Source organism: Geotrypetes seraphini, chromosome 2 (assembly GCF_902459505.1).
Source record: "Geotrypetes seraphini chromosome 2, aGeoSer1.1, whole genome shotgun sequence".
Classification (NCBI taxonomy): domain Eukaryota; kingdom Metazoa; phylum Chordata; class Amphibia; order Gymnophiona; family Dermophiidae; genus Geotrypetes; species Geotrypetes seraphini.
The window spans coordinates 100,826,492-100,844,806 of NC_047085.1; the positions used below are offsets into that span (position 1 = coordinate 100,826,492).

Genomic DNA, 18,315 nt, shown 5'->3' on the forward strand with positions numbered 1-18,315 from the left:
TTGTCCATCGTACGGCCCTCCCTGCCCGGGGGGACGACATCGTAGACCTTCGAGGGGTTAGACTTCTTCAAGAAAGACCCAACCACCAAGGATTAGTGTGACAGTTGAGCACCTTCAAACCCTTTAACCGGAATAGTCTGGTAATGGAACTCCAACTTGGAGGGAATAGCTATGACAGCATATGGAGTCTTCAGGTTCCGGAGAAATGTCTGCTGGAGAACCTGATGCAACGGAAGGATAAGTGCCTTACGAGGCGTATGGTCAACTCCCAATTCTGCCAGGTATTCCTGGGTAAAGCGGGAGTCGGACTGAAGATCCAAGTTCAGAGCTCTGCCCATGTCAGAGATGAAACGAGAAAAGGAGGTGGTCTGAGAAGAAGATTCATCCTCCGGGGAGGACTCCGACCGAGATCGGGGTGCAGCCGAGAAAGAGAGAGAAACTTCCCGGGAATAGTAAGCCGGAGCCTCAGAGTCCCGTGAACGGGAGACCGAAGAGGTTTGACTAAGGCGTGTAAGGGGTGTCGAAGAATGGCCCTGCGCCAGATGGACTGGGGAAGATCCCGGGGTCCTAGGAAAGCGCTGAGAAAGCCTCGGAGAAGACGGGGTATAGGAAAAATCCACAACTGGCTTCGAAGCAGTCACTTTAGAAGCTGGCAAGTGCCTCGATGAGGAACAAACACTAGAGTCCAATTCGAGGACAAGTGTATGTCTGGACGGCTTCGAGGTTGGAGACCTGCCCTGACAGGGCGAGGAAGACCGGGACCGTTTGGAACAGACAAGCCTCACCTCAGAAGCGGGGAAAAAAGTGGCCCCCAACTTGGACCCTCGAAAAGTCACCGGTGACTCCGGAGAAGAAGACCTGCTCGAGGGAATCCGACACTCTGCAAGACAATCTCCTCAGGCAGAACTGCCTGGGCCTCTGCTCATGAAACTACACTTCTAGTGGAATGGGCTCTCAAAGATACTGGTGGCTGTTTCCCACAGCCAATGTCCACTGATATCGCCATGCAAATCCATCTGGAAATAGATGCCTTAGACGCTGGCTTGCCCAGCCTGGACTTACTAGTTAATTCAGATAGATGGTCGAAGAAGCGAAAATCATTTGTCCTTTTGAAATGACGCAGGAAAATCTCTCCTCACATCCAATACCTTCAACAGTTTGTCCAGTTTCTTCAAACCTGTGATCTGAAATGCTGGCAGGTAGACCTCATGATTGATGTGAAAAGTCAAAACTAACCTTTGGCAAGAACGAAGGAATCGAAAGCAGGGAAACCACAGTTTCTGTCACCTTAAGGAATGGTTCTCAGTATGAAAGCGCCTGCAACTCCGAGACTCAACACTAGAAAGATTGTTTTGACCATCAGATTCAGCAGATATGTATTGTATAAAGGCTCAGAGCCCTACTAAGACTCTGCAAATACCAATTAAGGTTCCATGATGGAAAAGGCTGTCTTACTGGAGGATGCAGTCTGAGTGTCCCCTTCAAGAATCTGGCTATAACTGGATGAAAATTCAGAGAACACTTTTCCAATTTCGCTCAAACTTAACAAGCAGGCTAACTGAACCTCAAGAGACCCAACTGCTAGACCCTTTTTGAGTCCAGACTGCAAAAAGGATAGGACTACTGAAATTGCAGCCCTGCAAGATTCCACATTGTCCTTAGCACACCAAAACTGAAATGTCTTCCAGGCCTTAGCATATGCTGCAACAGTCACCAGCTTTTTAGCTCTAAGACAGTAACATTCTTGAATGATGTCCAGCATCCATCAATCCAAGCAAATCTATTCCCCAGCTTCTCCATAAGCTGAAAACCTCTCACCTATATGCGGGACCAGGGTAACCAAACTGACATCATTTGGATTTCTTCAAGGCTGCTATAGTGCGAGAACCAGACGATCGAGGTCACCTACTGCTTCCGTAACTCTATCTAGATCAAGGCCTCAAACTGTTGTTTTTTGTTTTAGGACATCTACCCTTCAATCCTGTGTATCCTTAAAAATGACATCTCCCTCACTAGGCAAGGAAGTATGCTTGGTAACCTGGGCTACCAAGGAATCTACTTTAGGTTGAATAAACAGCTGCTGAAATTCAGGAGTCTTTGGATACAGCTTGGACACTGTCCTAGCAACTGCAATGTAACTAGCAAAGTAATAGTTTATAGTCCACCTTTAACAAGGCGGATTACAATTTCACATACACAAAAAATATACAAACATATATAAATATCTCATTCATCTAATACCTAGAAATGTTAATAATCATATTTCATCTTACAAAATAAATGATGTTTCAACAATTTCTTAAAAGTAGTGTCATTAATGATACATTGAAAACCTCTGCTTAGTGTGCAGCGGTGGCTAAGAAGGCTAGGTATTATTAGGAAAGGAATGGAAAACAAAAATTAGAATATTATAATGACTTTGTATCACTCCATGGTGCAACCATACCTCAAATGCTGTGTTCAATTTTGGTCACCACATTTCAAAAAATATATATAGCCAAATTAAGATACTGGACTAGATGAACCTTTGGTTTGACCCAATATGGCTATTCTTGTGTTCGTATCAAAATCTCGAGTGGTGTAGTACAGGCAAATGTGAATTGATTTTTTTCACTCTTTCAAAATTGCAAAGACTAGAGGACACTCAAATGAAGTTATATGGAAATAATCTTTAAAACAAATAGGAGGAAATATTTTTCACTCAATGAATAGTTAAGTTTGGAACTCATTGCCAGAGCATGTAGTAATAGCGGTCAGCATAGCTGGGTTTAAAGGTATGGACAAGTTCCTGGAGGAAAAGTCCATTGTTTGCTATTGAGAGACATGGGGAAGCCACTGCTTGCCCTGGGTTTGCTAGCATGGAATTTTGCTACTATTTGGTTTCTGCTGGGTACTTGTAATCTGGGGAAGTACTTTTTTACGGAAAGGGTGGTAGATGCATGGAACAGTCTCCCGGAAGAGGTGGTGGAAATAGAGACTGTCTGAATTCAAGAGGCCTGGGATGGGTATGTTGGATCTCTCAGAGAGAGAAAGAGTTAATGGTTACTCTGGATGGCAGACCGGATGGGCCATTTGGCCTTTATCTGCCGTCATGTTTCTTTGTTTCTACGTTTATGAATAACGGGCCCATAACTTTTGAAGGATTTATGCTCCTAAATTGGCTTCTGAAAATATTTACTAGTTCTGAGTCCATAAATTTATGCTCAATCTCTAATTTCCTTAGATAAACACTTGAACTTAATGGAATCACAAATTGTAACTTTACAACAGGTCTCTAACACTGCAGTAAAGGATTCCTGTATTATATACTCCAAACTGGAGGTAATGGAGAATTTACATAGATAAAAAAAATCTCTGATTGGTCAGTTTCCCAATTACTCTCTTGCTATCCCTGGAAATTTTGATACAAAATTTTTTCAAGGAGATATTGGGATTGCCCAATGCGTAAAGTTTGCCTATTTTGAATCTCTATTACATTCCACAGAGGAAAAAACTGAAACAGTGCAGGGTATGGATCAAATTGCCCCTATCGATTTGGATCTTATTGGATTTCTTGAGGAAAGCTAAGATGCGATTCAATCAAGAGCCACTTTATTGTTAACCTGTGTGTCTGGGTTAGACAAAACGCTTATAAAGAAAACTTATTTTAAAAATAGAATGGCAAAGTTTTGTGGCGATATAGTTTGTCTTTCCTGATGCCTCCATAGGAACTTAGTTAAGGAGAAAAGAATTTCTTAAATTAAAACCTAGAGTAGTTGCTCTGGAGGCATCTGTCTTTTTCTTTTTGAAGTTTCCTTGCAAATGATAAAGCTACAAGACACTGAATACATATTTTGGGATCCATTGCAATTACAGCAGTTCTTGAATTCATATGAACATGGAATGGTAATTTCTGGTCATTTGGGGGCCATTGATTACTTATTCTAACGATCAGACATCTTAAACACCTTGGTATTAGATAAGGTATAGGGGGGGGGATTGGGAAAGATAATAATTGTCAATTGTTCTAGTATTAATAAATGGGTGGGTGAGAAGGGTTTCTTTTATATTTATATATTTTAAGGATTATAAGTAAGATTGTCAAGTGATTTGTTTAAAAATTTTTCTGACTGAATATTATACACTTGTTGTAAGACTTGAAAATGAATAAAGATTTATAAATAAATAAATAAATTCATGTGAGATAACTTAATTATTTCTCAGACTTGTGAGGAGTATTAGGAAATTACCCTGGTAAATGTAATGGACAGATTTATTTCATTTGACACTTCTTTTGAATTTCTGAAAATGTATAAGTATTTTCTCTCATTTTAGTGGGCTAGAAATGAATACTTTATTGTATGATGGGAAATGTTTTTTCCTGTTATTTCTTTTAATTTAATTTATTCCATTTGCATTGTAATTTTGAAAAAGTTGATTTTAAAAAATTGTGCTGTCTCTTACTCTCCTAATTTTGAAGCATAAAAATATGTTGCAACAGATATAAATTTAGGGCAGGGGTGAAAACTTAGGCTTAGCACTAGCCTCATAATGTTCATAAATGTAGGTATATGCATAGCAGGCCTGAATTTATAAGTATAACTTTTAAACACCTAAATTTTTGGCTGAAAATTTTAGGGCTCCTTTTACAAAGGTATGCTAGTGTTTTTAGCACACGTACCGGATTAGCGTGTTATACCCGAAAAACTAACGCCTGCTGAAGAGGCGGTAGCGGCTAGTGTGCGTGGCAATTTAGCGCGAGCTATTCTGCGTATTAAGGCCCTAACGCACCTTTGTAAAAGGAGCCCTTAGATTGGCTTTATTTATTTATTTTTTTATTATCAGGATTTATATTTCTTGCACTAAAGAAACAAAGAAATGCTTTTAAAATATCTTCAAATTTAGTAGCAAAAATACCTTTATCTTTGATGTCAGTATAACTAATGTACAAAGAATGTTCACCAATACATTTTCCCCATGTAATTTACCTTTGTTTACTTTCTATTATGAAATGTTTTTCTTTCCTTATTTTCCATATGGGCTTCCTGTACCTTCCTTCATTTGTCCCTTGTCTTGTTACCCCAATTGTTTTTACTATTAATTTAATATACCGTATTTGCCGGCGTATAAGACGACTGGGCGTATAAGACGACCCCCCAACTTTTAGTTAAAAAATAGTTTTGTGTTATACTCGCCGTATAAGACTACCCCTTCTTCTGCACACCTTCTCTACCGCCCCGGGTGCAGCACAGCCGGCCAGGTTCCCTTACTTTTGTGGCACTTCCCCGACCGACCGACAACAGCCCCGGTCCGACAAACCTCCCTGCCCTTAACCGCGAATCTAAATTACCTTCTTACAGCTGCTGTAAGAAGGTATTTAGATTCGCGGCTACAGGGCAGGGAGGATTGTCGGACCCGGGCTGTTATCGGTCGGTCGGGGAAGTGCCACAAAAGTAAGGGAACCTGGCCGGCTGTGCTGCAACCGGGGCGGGGCGGCCGCCCCTCTCTCTTGGTACCGCGAGGCTACTCTCCTTCTCCTTACCTGCCATGCCTGCAGCACAGAGCCGAACGGAAGTCTTCCCGACGTCAGCGCTGACGTCAGAGGGAGGGAGGGCTTTGTTTAAGCTTTGTTTAAGCCCTCCCTCCCCTCCGACGTCAGCGCTGACGTCGGGAAGACTTCCGTTCGGCTCTGTGCTGCAAGCAGAGAAGGTAGGGAGAAGAAGAGCCGCGTACATCCAGAAGACTGAGCATCCAGCCCCGCAGGAGCCCCGCGACCCTCGGAGGCGTCCCCATGGGATCCCCGTGACCCTAGGGGGCGTCCCCACGGGATCCCCGCGACCCTAGGGGCGTCCCCGTGCAGCTCTGTAATGTAAAGTAAGTACATGTAAAACAGTACCCGGCGTATAAGACGACCCCCGACTTTGGGGAGGATTTTAAGGTACTGAAAAGTCGTCTTATACGCCGGCAAATACGGTACTTATAAATTGTAAACCACTCAAATATCTAATGTGCGGTATTATATCAAGATCTAAATAAACTTGAAACTTTAATTTATTTCTTTTTATATTTTCTACTATTGGGCCAGTTTTCAGTGGCACTTAGAATTCTGCTTGCTACATTGCTGAAGAGAGTCCAGTAGACTGAGTTGAATATTTATGTGCACTAAACTGTTAGTACTTTGTGTAAGTGTTTTTTTTTTCCTGGCTTCTGCTTACAGTGCTGAGACAGGGGCTGGTATTAAGTCCTGTATATCGCTTTTCTTTGTCTGATGGCACCATTGTTGCTGCCCAAACGAAGAGCAAGCTCATCCGCTCTCAGACTACTAGTGAACCTCAGCTTGTAATATCGTTACACATGCTCCAAAGGTAAATTCACATATGCATTTTATTTTTTTATTCTTTCAGCAGTTAACTGGTCTTATTTCTGCATTATCTTTAAGATCAAGAATATTTATTTCTGCATTATCTTTAAGATCAAGAATATTTTTTCCATATTGATAATACAGTGTAAATATTTTACTGGATTTTCTTTCCATTTTTGAAATTTGGTTGAATTCTTGATCTTAATTTGTTTGTATACAATTGATTTAGTAGGCACAGTTGCAAATTTTAACCATTGCAGAATAGTACTTTTAAGATTTGAGTGTTCAATTTATTCACTCAGGCAGTGGTGTAGCGAGAGTATGAGGCACTTGGGGTGGTGGTGCCCTTCCCCCCAGCCCTCTTCTTCACTTCCGCCCCTTCCCCATACCTCTTAAACGCTTCGCCATTGCAAGCAGCATTTTCAACCTGTTGCCCACGCTGGCCTCTGCTTTCCCTCTGACTTCACTGCCTGGTCCCATTTCGTAGAAATATGGCATCATTTATAGAAATATGGAAACAGAAAAATAAAGGCAGATGAAGACAATATGTTTCATCTAATCTGCCCATTGATACCTTCATCTAAGCTCTACAGTCATTTTCCCTAAGAGATCCTCTGCTCTTGTCCTTGTCCCCACCATTTCCCCCACTGAACACATCTACCTCCCTTTCTGCAAATAATTTTTTTTTAGATTACTTGGTCTTTTTCCTGATACCCTCATCCTGTAACTCTTTGTTCCAGAATTTCCTTTTAATGGAAAGAGAAGTCAGATGTAGAAGATCAAGCCAACGGAATAATATAGCAAGCAGTGGCGTTGGATGATGAATGAACTGGACCATCAGCGGTAAGGTAGCAGTAAGGTAAACAATCACTTTATTGAACTTAAATGCAACATGGCCATGTTTTTGGTGAACAATTGTCAGGGGTAGAAGTTTGTAGGTATTGTCTTATGAATATATAACATATATAATCATACTGCACACCATATATAATTGTATTTTCCAAATACATCAATAAAGTTTTTAAAAAAGTATATAGATATACTTAGATATGGATAGGTAATGAAATATATACACACATAAGCACAAATGTTCACATACCCTTATTTCATTAACACATGTACAAAATCAACCTAGTTCACTGTATTTGTTCCTTCTAAGGTATAAGTGTCCTAAGGACAAAAACATATAAAAAGTAATGCACTAGCCATGTACATTGTAAATAAATGCTTTGCAGAAATCTTCCAATAAGATAACTATTAAACCAAAGTTATCAAATAAAGAATGTCAATGAAATTAGAATGCATGCCTACTTGCTGTGCAGAAGAGACTGCTGCAAAATTAAAATTAATTTATGAACTCTATGAATGAAAACAGAGTGGATACCCCGGAGGGAGTGAAAACATGAAAAGGATCTGCAAAAGTTAGAAGAATGGTCTAATGTTTGGCAAGTAAAATTCAATGCGAAGAAGTGCAAAGTGCTGTACTTGGGAAGCAAAAATCCGAGGGAACTGTAGGGGGAGAGTGTGGTGCAGTAGTTAAAGCAACAAAATCCAAATAGCACCAAAAGATTCCACAATGGAAATGAAGCAGCAAAACAACAAAATGATTGTGGAACAGATGATCAGATGTACCAGTTTGTAGTTTAAATAACTTAAAAACAATTCACAAAGGATGTATACAGTCACAAGTGACCCATAAGAAAACCAAATGATGTATAAAATACAAATGACCCAACAAGAGCTGTGTTTCAGCAAAATAAAGTGCCTTCATCAGTGATCTTATGGAGTCCTTGGCTGTCTTAAATATAAAACTATGAAAGTCACAAAAAATACAAGTAGTTTAAGAGGCTACAAATGAACCTCACAGCACACAAACCTCCAATGTAAGCTGGTGTGCTGTTCGTTTGTAGCCTTTTAAACTACTTGGAATTTTTGTGGCTTTCATGGTTTTATATTTTAAGACAGCCAGGGACTCTATAAGACCCCTGATGAAGGCATTTGGTTTTGCTGAAACATGGCCCGAGTTGAGACATTTGTATTTTATACTTTATTTGGTCTTTATCTTGTGGGTCACTTATGACTGTATACAGATATTGGGTTGTATCAATAGAAGTTTCGTCAGCCGAAAGCCTGAAGTCATAATGCCGTAGTACAGGGCCATGGTGAGACCTCATCTGGAGTACTGTGTGCAATTCTGGAGGCCACATTACAGTAAAGATGTGCACAGAATTGAATCGGTTCAACGGAAGGCCACCAGGATGATCTCGGGGCTCAAGGGTCTCTCGTACGAAGAGAGACTGAACAAATTGCAGCTCTACACTCTTGAGGAACGTAGGAAGAGGGGAAACATGATTGAAACATTTAAGTACCTCACGGGACGTGTCGAAGTGGAAGATGATATTTTCTTTCTCAAGGGACCTTCGGCCACAAGAGGGCACCCGCTCAAACTCAGGGGCGGAAAATTTCATGGCGACACCAGAAAGTATTTCTTCACAGAGAGAGTGGTTGATCATTGGAACAAGCTTCCAGTGCAGGTGATCGAGGCAGACAGCGTGCCAGACTTTAAGAATAAATGGGATACCCATGTGGGATCCCTACGAGGGTCAAGATAAGGAAATTGGGTCATTAGGGCATAGACAGGGGGTGGGTAAGCAGAGTGGGCAGACTTGATGGGCTGTAGCCCTTTTCTGCCGTCATCTTCTATGTTTCTATTCTTTGTGGATTGTTTTTAAGTTATTTAAACTACAAACTGGTACATCTGATCATCTGTTCCACAATCATTTTGTTGTTTTGCTGCTTCATTTCCATTGTGGAATCTTTTGGTGCTATTTGGATTTTGTTGCTTTAACTACTGTTGCTTTAACTGATCTTCTGTTCCACAATCATTTTGTTGTTTTGCAGTGGTTAAAGCTACAGCCTCAGCAACCTGAGTTTGTGGGTTCAAACCTACGCTGTGTCTTGTGATCCTGGGCAAGTTGTTTAATCCCCCTATTGCCCCAGGTACATTAGATAGATTCTGACCCTGCTGGAACAGACGGGGAAAAATGCTTGAGTACCTGAATAATTGCATGTAAACCATTTTGAGCTCCCCTGGGAAAACGGTATAGAAAATTGAATAAATATGCTGAGAGGTAAGAGGCTGATATGCATGAATGGGAAGAGAGACCTTGGGATGATAGTGTCTGAGGATCTGAAGGCAACGAAACAAGTATGACAAGGTGGTTGCTGTTGCTGGATGCTGGGCTGTATAGAAAGAGGCATAATAGCAGAAGAAAAGAGGTCTTGATGCCCCTGTACAAGTCGTTAGTGAAGCCCTAGCTGCTGTACTTGGTTCAGGTTTGGAGGTCATATCTGTCTAAAGATATAAAAAGACTTGAAGTGGTCCTGAGAAAAGTGACAAAAATGGTATGGGGCTTGTGCCAAAAGACATACAAGAAGAGATCTGAAGACTTGAATATGTGTATTCAAGGGGAGAGACGGAGGAGATATGAAACAAATCTTTACCAGAGAAAGGAAAATGGTAAAACTAGAGGGCATGAATTGAGGTTGTGGTATGGCAGACTTAGGAGTAATGTTAGGAAATTCTTTTTCACGCAGAGGGTGGGAGATGCCTGGAATGCCCTCCTTAGAAAAGTGGTGAAGATGAAAACGGTGACAGAATTCAAAAAAGTGTGGGATTTTAAAAATTTATTTAGGTATTTACATACCGCTTATCAAAGTTATCTAAGCAGTTTACAATCAGAGGATCTCTAATTAGAAAATAAATGGTATAAAATGAACTAAGGCTGGTACTGGGCAATCCTGTATGGTCTGTGTTCCATATATGGTGATTTGGTTTGGGATGATCTGGGGAGGGCTTTGAAAAAATTTGGAGTGACAGGATGATTAGGATAGGCTGGAGTGGGCTTCAATAGCGACTCTAGCAGTGGGAACCTAAAGACAGTACCAGGTTGACATCTATGGTCTATTGCTCAGAAATATTAAGACAATTTAACCATGACTATATAATGAGTATGACTTGGGCAGACTGGATGGACCGTTCTGATCTTTATTTGCTGTCATTTACTATGTTACTATTTAATATCCAACCTAAAGAATATAGAACGTACAATTTGTGGTAATATATATATATATTATATTATAAAACAAGAGGAAATACTTTTTTATGGAAAGGATAGTAGATGCGTGGAACAGTCTCCTGGAAGAGGTGGTGGAAACAGAGACTTTGTCTGAATTCAATAGGGCCTGGGATAGGCACGTGGGATCTCTCAGATAGAGAAGGAGATAATGGTTACTGTGGATGAGCAGACTAGATGGGCCATTTGGACTTTTATCTGCCATCATGTTTCTATGTCTATGTTTCACATAGCACAGAAAACTATTTTTTAATCAGAACATCAAGTTTTCAGAGTACCCAAACAACTTTTGCCATTTAAATTAAGTGCAGTATACTTCCTGAGTTGTCTGGTTAAAAAAAAGTTGTTGACTAATAAATACAATAAGTTGTAGCATTGCAGGTGTACTAAGTCAAAGAAACTTTATGGTATAAAAGATAAAACTTAAATGGTTGTACATATGTGCCAAGTAGTGCTTAAGTGGTAACTCCTGCTGTGAAGAACTAGATTTGTATGGTCTTGTGTCCTGTATATGGCAATCCAGTTTAGGATGGGCTAGAAAGAGTATCTACGGAAACTCCAATAATTGGAACATGAGGATAGTGTCTGGCAGACTATCTTACGGTCTAGCTCACAAATGACAAGATGGATTTGGACAGGCTGAAGTGGATTTTAATAATAGTAGTAGTTTTGAGGATAACTCCAGTAGTTGGAACCTGGACAGTGCCGGGCGAACTTCAACAGTTGTATGTCCCAGAAATGTCCCCCCCAAAAAGACAATGATCAAGTATTTATCACATTCATTGTTAGATTAATTATGAATTGAATATTGGGACAACTGAATAGACCATTCAGATTTTTATCAGCTGTCATTTAGTGTTACTATGTCCATAAGTGTACTCATAAACTGTGTCAGAGTTTAATGAAAGACATGATTATTACCTCACATAGCATTCATAAATTTTGATGATTTGAATATAAATTGAATCTGTTATAAAGCCAACTAAAAAGATAGTGGTGCACTGCCGTCAGCTAAATTCTTTAGCAAAATACCGTCAAACTTATAAAGTTGCCATGTTAGAAGGTAGTATTCTGTTCTATGCATATGTAGATCTTAGAATTACAAATTGTCATGGCAACTACATTAGTGTTTATATATATATATATATATATATATATATATATATATATATATATATATTTATCTATTTTGTTTACTTATGCATAAAATGTGTTTATATATGGTGTGTGGTACAGTTACATGTGTTGCTTCTATTGTTTTTATAGACATACTTCCAACCCTGAAGCAGGCATTTGCCGAACACAGCCTCACTATGGGTGTTTGTTCAATAAAGTGATTGTTTACCATGCTGCCTATGATCTAGTTCACTCAACTATTGAATTCCTTTGCTTGCTTTTTTAATTGAAAGAGACTTGCTTCCTGTACATTTATAACTTTGATGTTTTTAAATGAATTTTGTATATACTAGAATTTTATAAACTGTATTCTCCAAGGACTAGCAGGTATAATCTCACATATGGGTGACATCATCCATGGAACCCGGTATGGACTGATACCAAGTGTACTGTCACTTTAAATTTTAAGCACTACCCATACTGTGAGTATGCTGGTGCCTTCTCGCTTGATGTCATCTCACAGGACCTGCAGTTTTTAGTTTTCTACAGAGCTAAGAAGCTGTGCTCTGCCCTTTAGTTTTTTCTTCAGTTTTTCTCATTTGTTGCTTTCTTTTAAATTCTACTACTACTGTACTGTTAATTATTTATATAATGCTACCAGACGCAGGCAACGCTGCACAGAGTCACAAAGAAGAAGAAAAACAGTCCCTGCTCGAAAGAGCTTACAGTCTAAACAGCCAGGATAGACAAATAGGATGTCATGGATATAGTTAAGGGGAATGGTTAATCAGCTGGCTGGGTTGGAGGGCAGAGGAGTAGGGTTAAGGATTGAAGGCTATATCAAAAAGGTGGGTTTTGAGTCTGCTTTTAAACAAAGGAAGGAGATTGATGGACAAACTCAGGTAATTTATTCCAGGCATAGGGGGCAGCTAGATGAAAGGATCAAAGTCTGGAATTGGCAGTGGAGGAGAAGGGTACAGCTAAGAGTGGTTTATCTGAGGAACGGAGTTCTTTGGGAGGTTTATAAGGAGAGAGAAGCGAGAAGAGATATTGAGGGGCAGCAGAATGAACACACTAGTAGGTCAGCATAAGATCTTAAACTATGTGATGGCAGATAGGGAGCCAGTGAAGTGACTTAAGGAGAGGGGCGACATGAGCGTAGCGAGGTTGGTAGAAGATGAGTCCTTCAGCAGAGTTTTGCACAGATTGCAAGGAGTAGAGGCGACACTGCGGGATACCAGTTAGTAATCTAAGCGTGAGGTTACGATAGCGTGGACAAGGGTCCGGGTAGTGTGCTCAGAGAGGAAGGGGTGAATTTTGGTGATATTGAAGAGATAGAAGTGACAGGTCTTGGCAGCTTGTTGGATGTGCGTAGAAAATGAGAGGTTGGAATTGAAGATCACTCCAAGGTTGCGAGCAGAGGAGACTGGAACAATGACAGAATTATTTACTGAAATGGAGAAAGGAGGAGTAGAGGGTTTAGGTCAGAGGAAAGAGGAGCAACTCTTAGTTGAGTTTTTCAAATGTTTTTGACTTTCAGGCTACTTTAATCTTTTCCCTGTTCTGGGAACATCAAGCTATTTTTGGCTTTAATTTTTCTCAAGCTCCCCTTTGATTTTGCATTAGCAGTTTTCCCCTCAATGTCCAAAGTACCTGGCAGCTTCAGGAGATGCACTCAGTAAAAAAGGACCATTTAAGGCACTGACCCAAACAACTGGTGTGTTCAGTGTCTTGCTCCTGAGCATAGGGATTTTTTTTGTCCCCTCTGCTCTCGTATGCAGAAGAGGTCTCTGAAGGTCCATAAACTTCAATTTGAGAAGTGCTTTGGTACTGTATCGGAGACATGGAGCATGACCAGGGATTCTGAACCTGAACTTCCATCTACACCGGCATCAACCCCTGCACTTACTGCATCGATGTTGTATTGTTCCAAGTCGACACGGCACCAGGAATCTACTTCATTGTTGGTTCAACTTGCATCGGAGGAACCATGTAAGAAAACTAAGCAGCACTGACTTGCCTCAGTATCTTCCCAGGCTTCAACTACCTTGATGCAATCTAAGTATCAGCACACAGAGGACCAAACACCTTCTCTCCAGCTGGTGTCTTCTCAAAGGCGTGCCTTGACATTGATGTCCCGAATGCCTCGACACCCTTCTGTACATTTGCCTTCATTGGTACCAGTGCCATCGATACAAGAGCATCTTCAAGGATTACTTTAACAAAAGTTTGCAGGGCTACTGCAATCGCAGCTTACTTAGGCTCTTGTGGCCTCCACGCTAGCTTCAGCCCAGCCTGAGGATGTGTCAGCGCTTTGTTACAGACAGTGCTTCAGGACTCTTTCTCAACGTTGAGCGTTGACATCCAGGAGGCACTCAACACATGCATCATCATTGAGGGAGCGGATTCACCTCTCCTCGATGAGTTCCTGATGCTCATAGCAATGCTTGACTCGATGCTATGCTTCACAGTCTTATAGAAGGGAATACTTCAAATCAGATTCTGATCTATCATCACGCTCCAGTGACAACCTCCCTGACTACTCTGCAGTTGAATCTTATAGTATTCCATCTGATCCTTCTCCAATTCCTCCATGACGGAGATCTCTACCTGAAAGCTTATCTTTTACAAGCTTTGTGCACCAGATGGGTCAAATTCTGCCTATCAGAATGGAGCATGAGGACTTTTGCAGAGACAATGGAATTCCTAGATTGAGGAATAGCCTAAAGAGTATATCAGAGTTCCACTCCACAAAGTCATGAAAGATGCTCTATTTAAAAACTGGGAGACCCCTCTTACCATCTGTGGCTTCCCATAAACTAGACTCTCTCTACAGAATATAGACTTGGCTTTGATAAACTTCAACTTCAGCATCAGTCTTTGGTTGTGGAGTCTGCACTAAAGCATGCTAATAGCTCTTACTCATATGCTAACACTCCACCAGGCAGAGAGGCCAGAACCCTGGATAAGTTTGGCAGATGTCTGTTTCAGGGATCCATGCTTACCAATAGAAAATTGGTCTACCAATTCTACACGCCTATTTATTTAGTTTCTTTCTTTTTAGAACATAAGAACTGCCGTCTCCGGATCAAACCTTCAGTCCATCAAGTCCGGCAATCCGCACATGCGGAGGCCCAGTCAGGTGTACACCTGGCGTAATTTTAGTCATCCATATCCCTCTATGCCTCTCTTAAGGAGATGTGCATATAGTTTGCTTTTAAATCCTAGAACGGTGGATTGCGCAATAACCTCCTCTGGGAGAGCATTCCAGGTGTCCACCACTCGTTGCATGAAGCAGAACTTCCTGATATTTGTCCTGGACTTGTCCCTCCCCAGCTTCAGTCCATGTCCTCTTGTCCGTGTCACATTGGACATTCTAAATAATTTTTTTTTCCTGCTTTATTTTGTCGATTCCTTTCAGTATTTTGAAAGTCTCGATCATATCCCCTCGCAGTCTCCTTTTCCCAAGGGAGAACAATCCCAGTCTCTTAAGTCGTTCCTCGTATTCCAAGTTCTCCATACCTTTTATTAGCTTCATTGCTCGTCTCTGCACCCTCTCCAGCAGTTTTATATCCTTCTTTAGGTTGGGAGACCAATGTTGGACACAGTATTCCAAGTGTGGTCTGACCATTGTCCTATAAAGCGGCATTATAACTTTCTCCAATCTACTCGTGATTCCTTTCTTTACCATGCCTAACATTCTATTTGCTTTCTTTGCCGCTGCCGCGCATTGTGCCAACGGTTTATAACATATTACATGCCTCAAGAAACAGCTATTACAAGCAAAAATAATACAAACATAAAATTATGCAAATCATGCATTAGGAAAAGTCATATAGCTAAATCCCCTATAAGTCTTCAAATTAAATAGGGAGAAAATTATTAGGAAAAAGAGGCACAACAAAATTAAGAAATAATACTAACAGATTAACAACATCTCAGCTGAAACTTAATTAACAACCTTCCTCATTAGACTAATCTCCAATTTTATCCCTTGGATCCCTAACCTGGACCTGTATCTTGCGCTTATTTTCAAGAATATTTAAAGTCTTTTATAAAGCAGTTGCCAAGCTTTGAACTTCCTTCTGACCATCTAAAACCAATTCAACACCTGATTAAGAACTTGTTGGCAGCCAGGAAGTACTTGGCTAGATTCATTTTATCCTTGGACAAGCAGGCAGCATATTCTTACATGTTGGTGATGTTACCCATAGAGCCCGGTACGGACAGTGCTAAAAGTGTACTGTCACTTTAACTTAAGAAGCTTCGAGAAAGCCCTCATGCACGAGGGCCTTCCCGCCCGATGCCAGCTCATGGTTCCTCAGTTCTTCGTTTTCCATAGAGCGAAGAAGTTGGTTTTTGGTTATGTCCAAATTGCATTTCCTTCTCAGTCAACATACTTTGTCTTTCGGCTCAGTTTTCTTTCATTTTCATTCTGATACAGTAATCTTTTCTTCTCCAATTGGGCCTTCGGGCCTTTCTCTGTGTTTTTTCTCACTGGTTTTCTCGTGGTGCAACCATTGTGTTTTTTAACCTTGCAGCCAAGATTTTTCCTCACATGTCGAGGCCTTCTAGCGGGTTCAAAAAGTTCACTCATTGCCAAAAGCCCATCTCCATCACTGGCCCTCACAGTTGGTGAATTCACTGTCGGGCAGGAGCATAGAGTAGACACTTGTGTTCACTGTTCTATTTTCCAAAAACACACTCTTAAGGCTTGACGCATCCAGCAAGAGAAGCTGTTTTGCCTTGCATAGCCTCCGGAGAAAAATTACCACCGATACAGATGGTACCAGCATCAACAACTCCCTTAACATCGGACGTCATTCCTGTATTGTGTAAACCTGCTAAGAAGCCGTCCTCTTTGCAACAAGCATCGCAGGCAATTTCCACAACAAGTTCCTCACTGTATGCCAAGCGTCAACGCCATCATTGATTTTCTTTTGTGTAGGCTATGTCTCCTTTGAGACGTGCTTCCTCAATGAGATTACCTACCCCTCGACACCCTGCAGCACCGATAGTACAGGCTGTTGAACCAGTGGTACCAGTGCAGTCCTTCTAGGACCAAATGAAAGAGTTTTTAGAGGGAGCTCGGTGATCTTTTTAAGCTGCATGCGGCACCGATGCTTACATTGATTCCCTCGATACTGGCCCAGCCTGAGCATGACACATCGAGGCCCAAGGGTATCAAATCCAGCTCTCTGTCAAGGCATTAACAGACATCAAGATCCTATGGTACTGATGCTTGCTCCTCTACATCCAAGCGAGCAACTCGCGATACTGATTCACGTTCATCTCGACATAAATCAAGATCTAGACATTCTCAATGTCGATTTTCGTCATCTTCATCGGACCAGTACTAACGTCATCAAAGGAGTTCTTCTCGACGCTTTCACAGTCATTGTACTCCTCAGACTAGGAAGCATCCTTTTTCTCCTTCCTATAGAGAATTTTTTGGAATTGCAGATGTTGATTCTGATCTTTCTGAACAAAACACCGATTCTGATCTTGAACCCACATTATCTGCTCCAGATCATATGGCATCCCATCAGATACATCTCCTCCACTGCCAAGACTCAGATCTCCTCCAGAAGGACGTTCTTTCACTAAATTTATCGGGTAGATGGAGAAAGCTTTGCCTGTTAAACTGGAGTCAGACATTGAACCCAGAGCAGAACACCTCAAGGGGTAGGATTTTGATGAACCTCCTAAAGAGCTTCTCAAATTGCCTCTTTGCAGTCTACTTGTTTTAAGAATTGGGAGACTCCTCTCACCCTTACCATAGTTCCAAGAAAGTATTCTGTAGTCGTTCTGTCTTGTTCTGGTTTGATAAGCCACAATTACTATATCAGTTTTTGCTGGTTGAATCCACTCTTAAAAAATCCTCCAGCACAAGAGTACTGTACCACCAGAACATGAAGGGTGCATCATGGATAAGTTTGGGCACCGCCTTTTCCAGAACTCTATTTTGAACAACAGAGTTCTTCTCAGTTAAAACTTTTATATGCCATTCTATCTTAAACAACTCATAAAGAAGTTGGCTGGTTTTGAACAATATATCCCATCTGAATGTCTTCCAGAGTTCCAGGAGACTATTCATAGCCTACTCCAGAAAGTTTCTATCCAGATCAACTTTCGATGCATTTGATGTGACATTCACAGCATTGGCTTTGACTATTACTATGAGACATTTTGCATGGTTGCGAGTCTCTGACATGGACATTAATATTCAAGATCGTTTAGCGAATATTCCCTGTCTTGGTGAAGAACTATTTGGGAACAAAGTTCAGGATTCCACCCAAAGACTTACACGACTTGAACAAAGCTGCAGCACCTTAATGGGCTCCAAGGCTAAGACTCAGCCATCTAAGTCTTCTCAGAGACCTGCTTCCTTTTCCTTGTTCTCTTCCAAGTCTCCACTACAGAAGAGGCAGAAATCGCAGAAGCCTCAAATGCTTCATACGTCAACTCCTTAGAAACCAACTCAGTCTTTTTGACATGCTTTTAGAGAGCATAGCTGCAATACCCCTATCTTAGCCACCTCCCCAACCCATCAGAGGCCAACTTATTTTATATCAATACTAGACTCTCATTACCACAGACATCTGGGTTCTCAAAGTCATATAGGAGAGTTACTCTCTTCATTTTATCACCATTCATCCAAACAACCCTCCAAGAGAGTTCTCTTTCACATCTCAACAGATGTCCCTTCGTCAGAAAATTGAA

General features: G+C 41.0%; 1 protein-coding gene across 6 annotated transcripts in view; it reads left to right on the forward strand.

Moving 5' to 3' along the window:
• Positions 1-18,315, forward strand: part of NCOA2 (nuclear receptor coactivator 2) — a 410,025-nt gene that overhangs the window by 223,801 nt on the left and 167,909 nt on the right. For all 6 annotated transcript variants that reach the window (XR_004538319.1, XM_033933336.1, XM_033933340.1 and 3 more), the window contains exon 10: positions 6,197-6,344. Coding sequence is in view for 5 of the 6 variants with exons in the window: in XM_033933336.1 (XP_033789227.1) it covers positions 6,197-6,344 (148 nt within the window). In the remaining variant the exon portion in view is untranslated. The remainder of the gene's footprint in view (positions 1-6,196; positions 6,345-18,315) is intronic.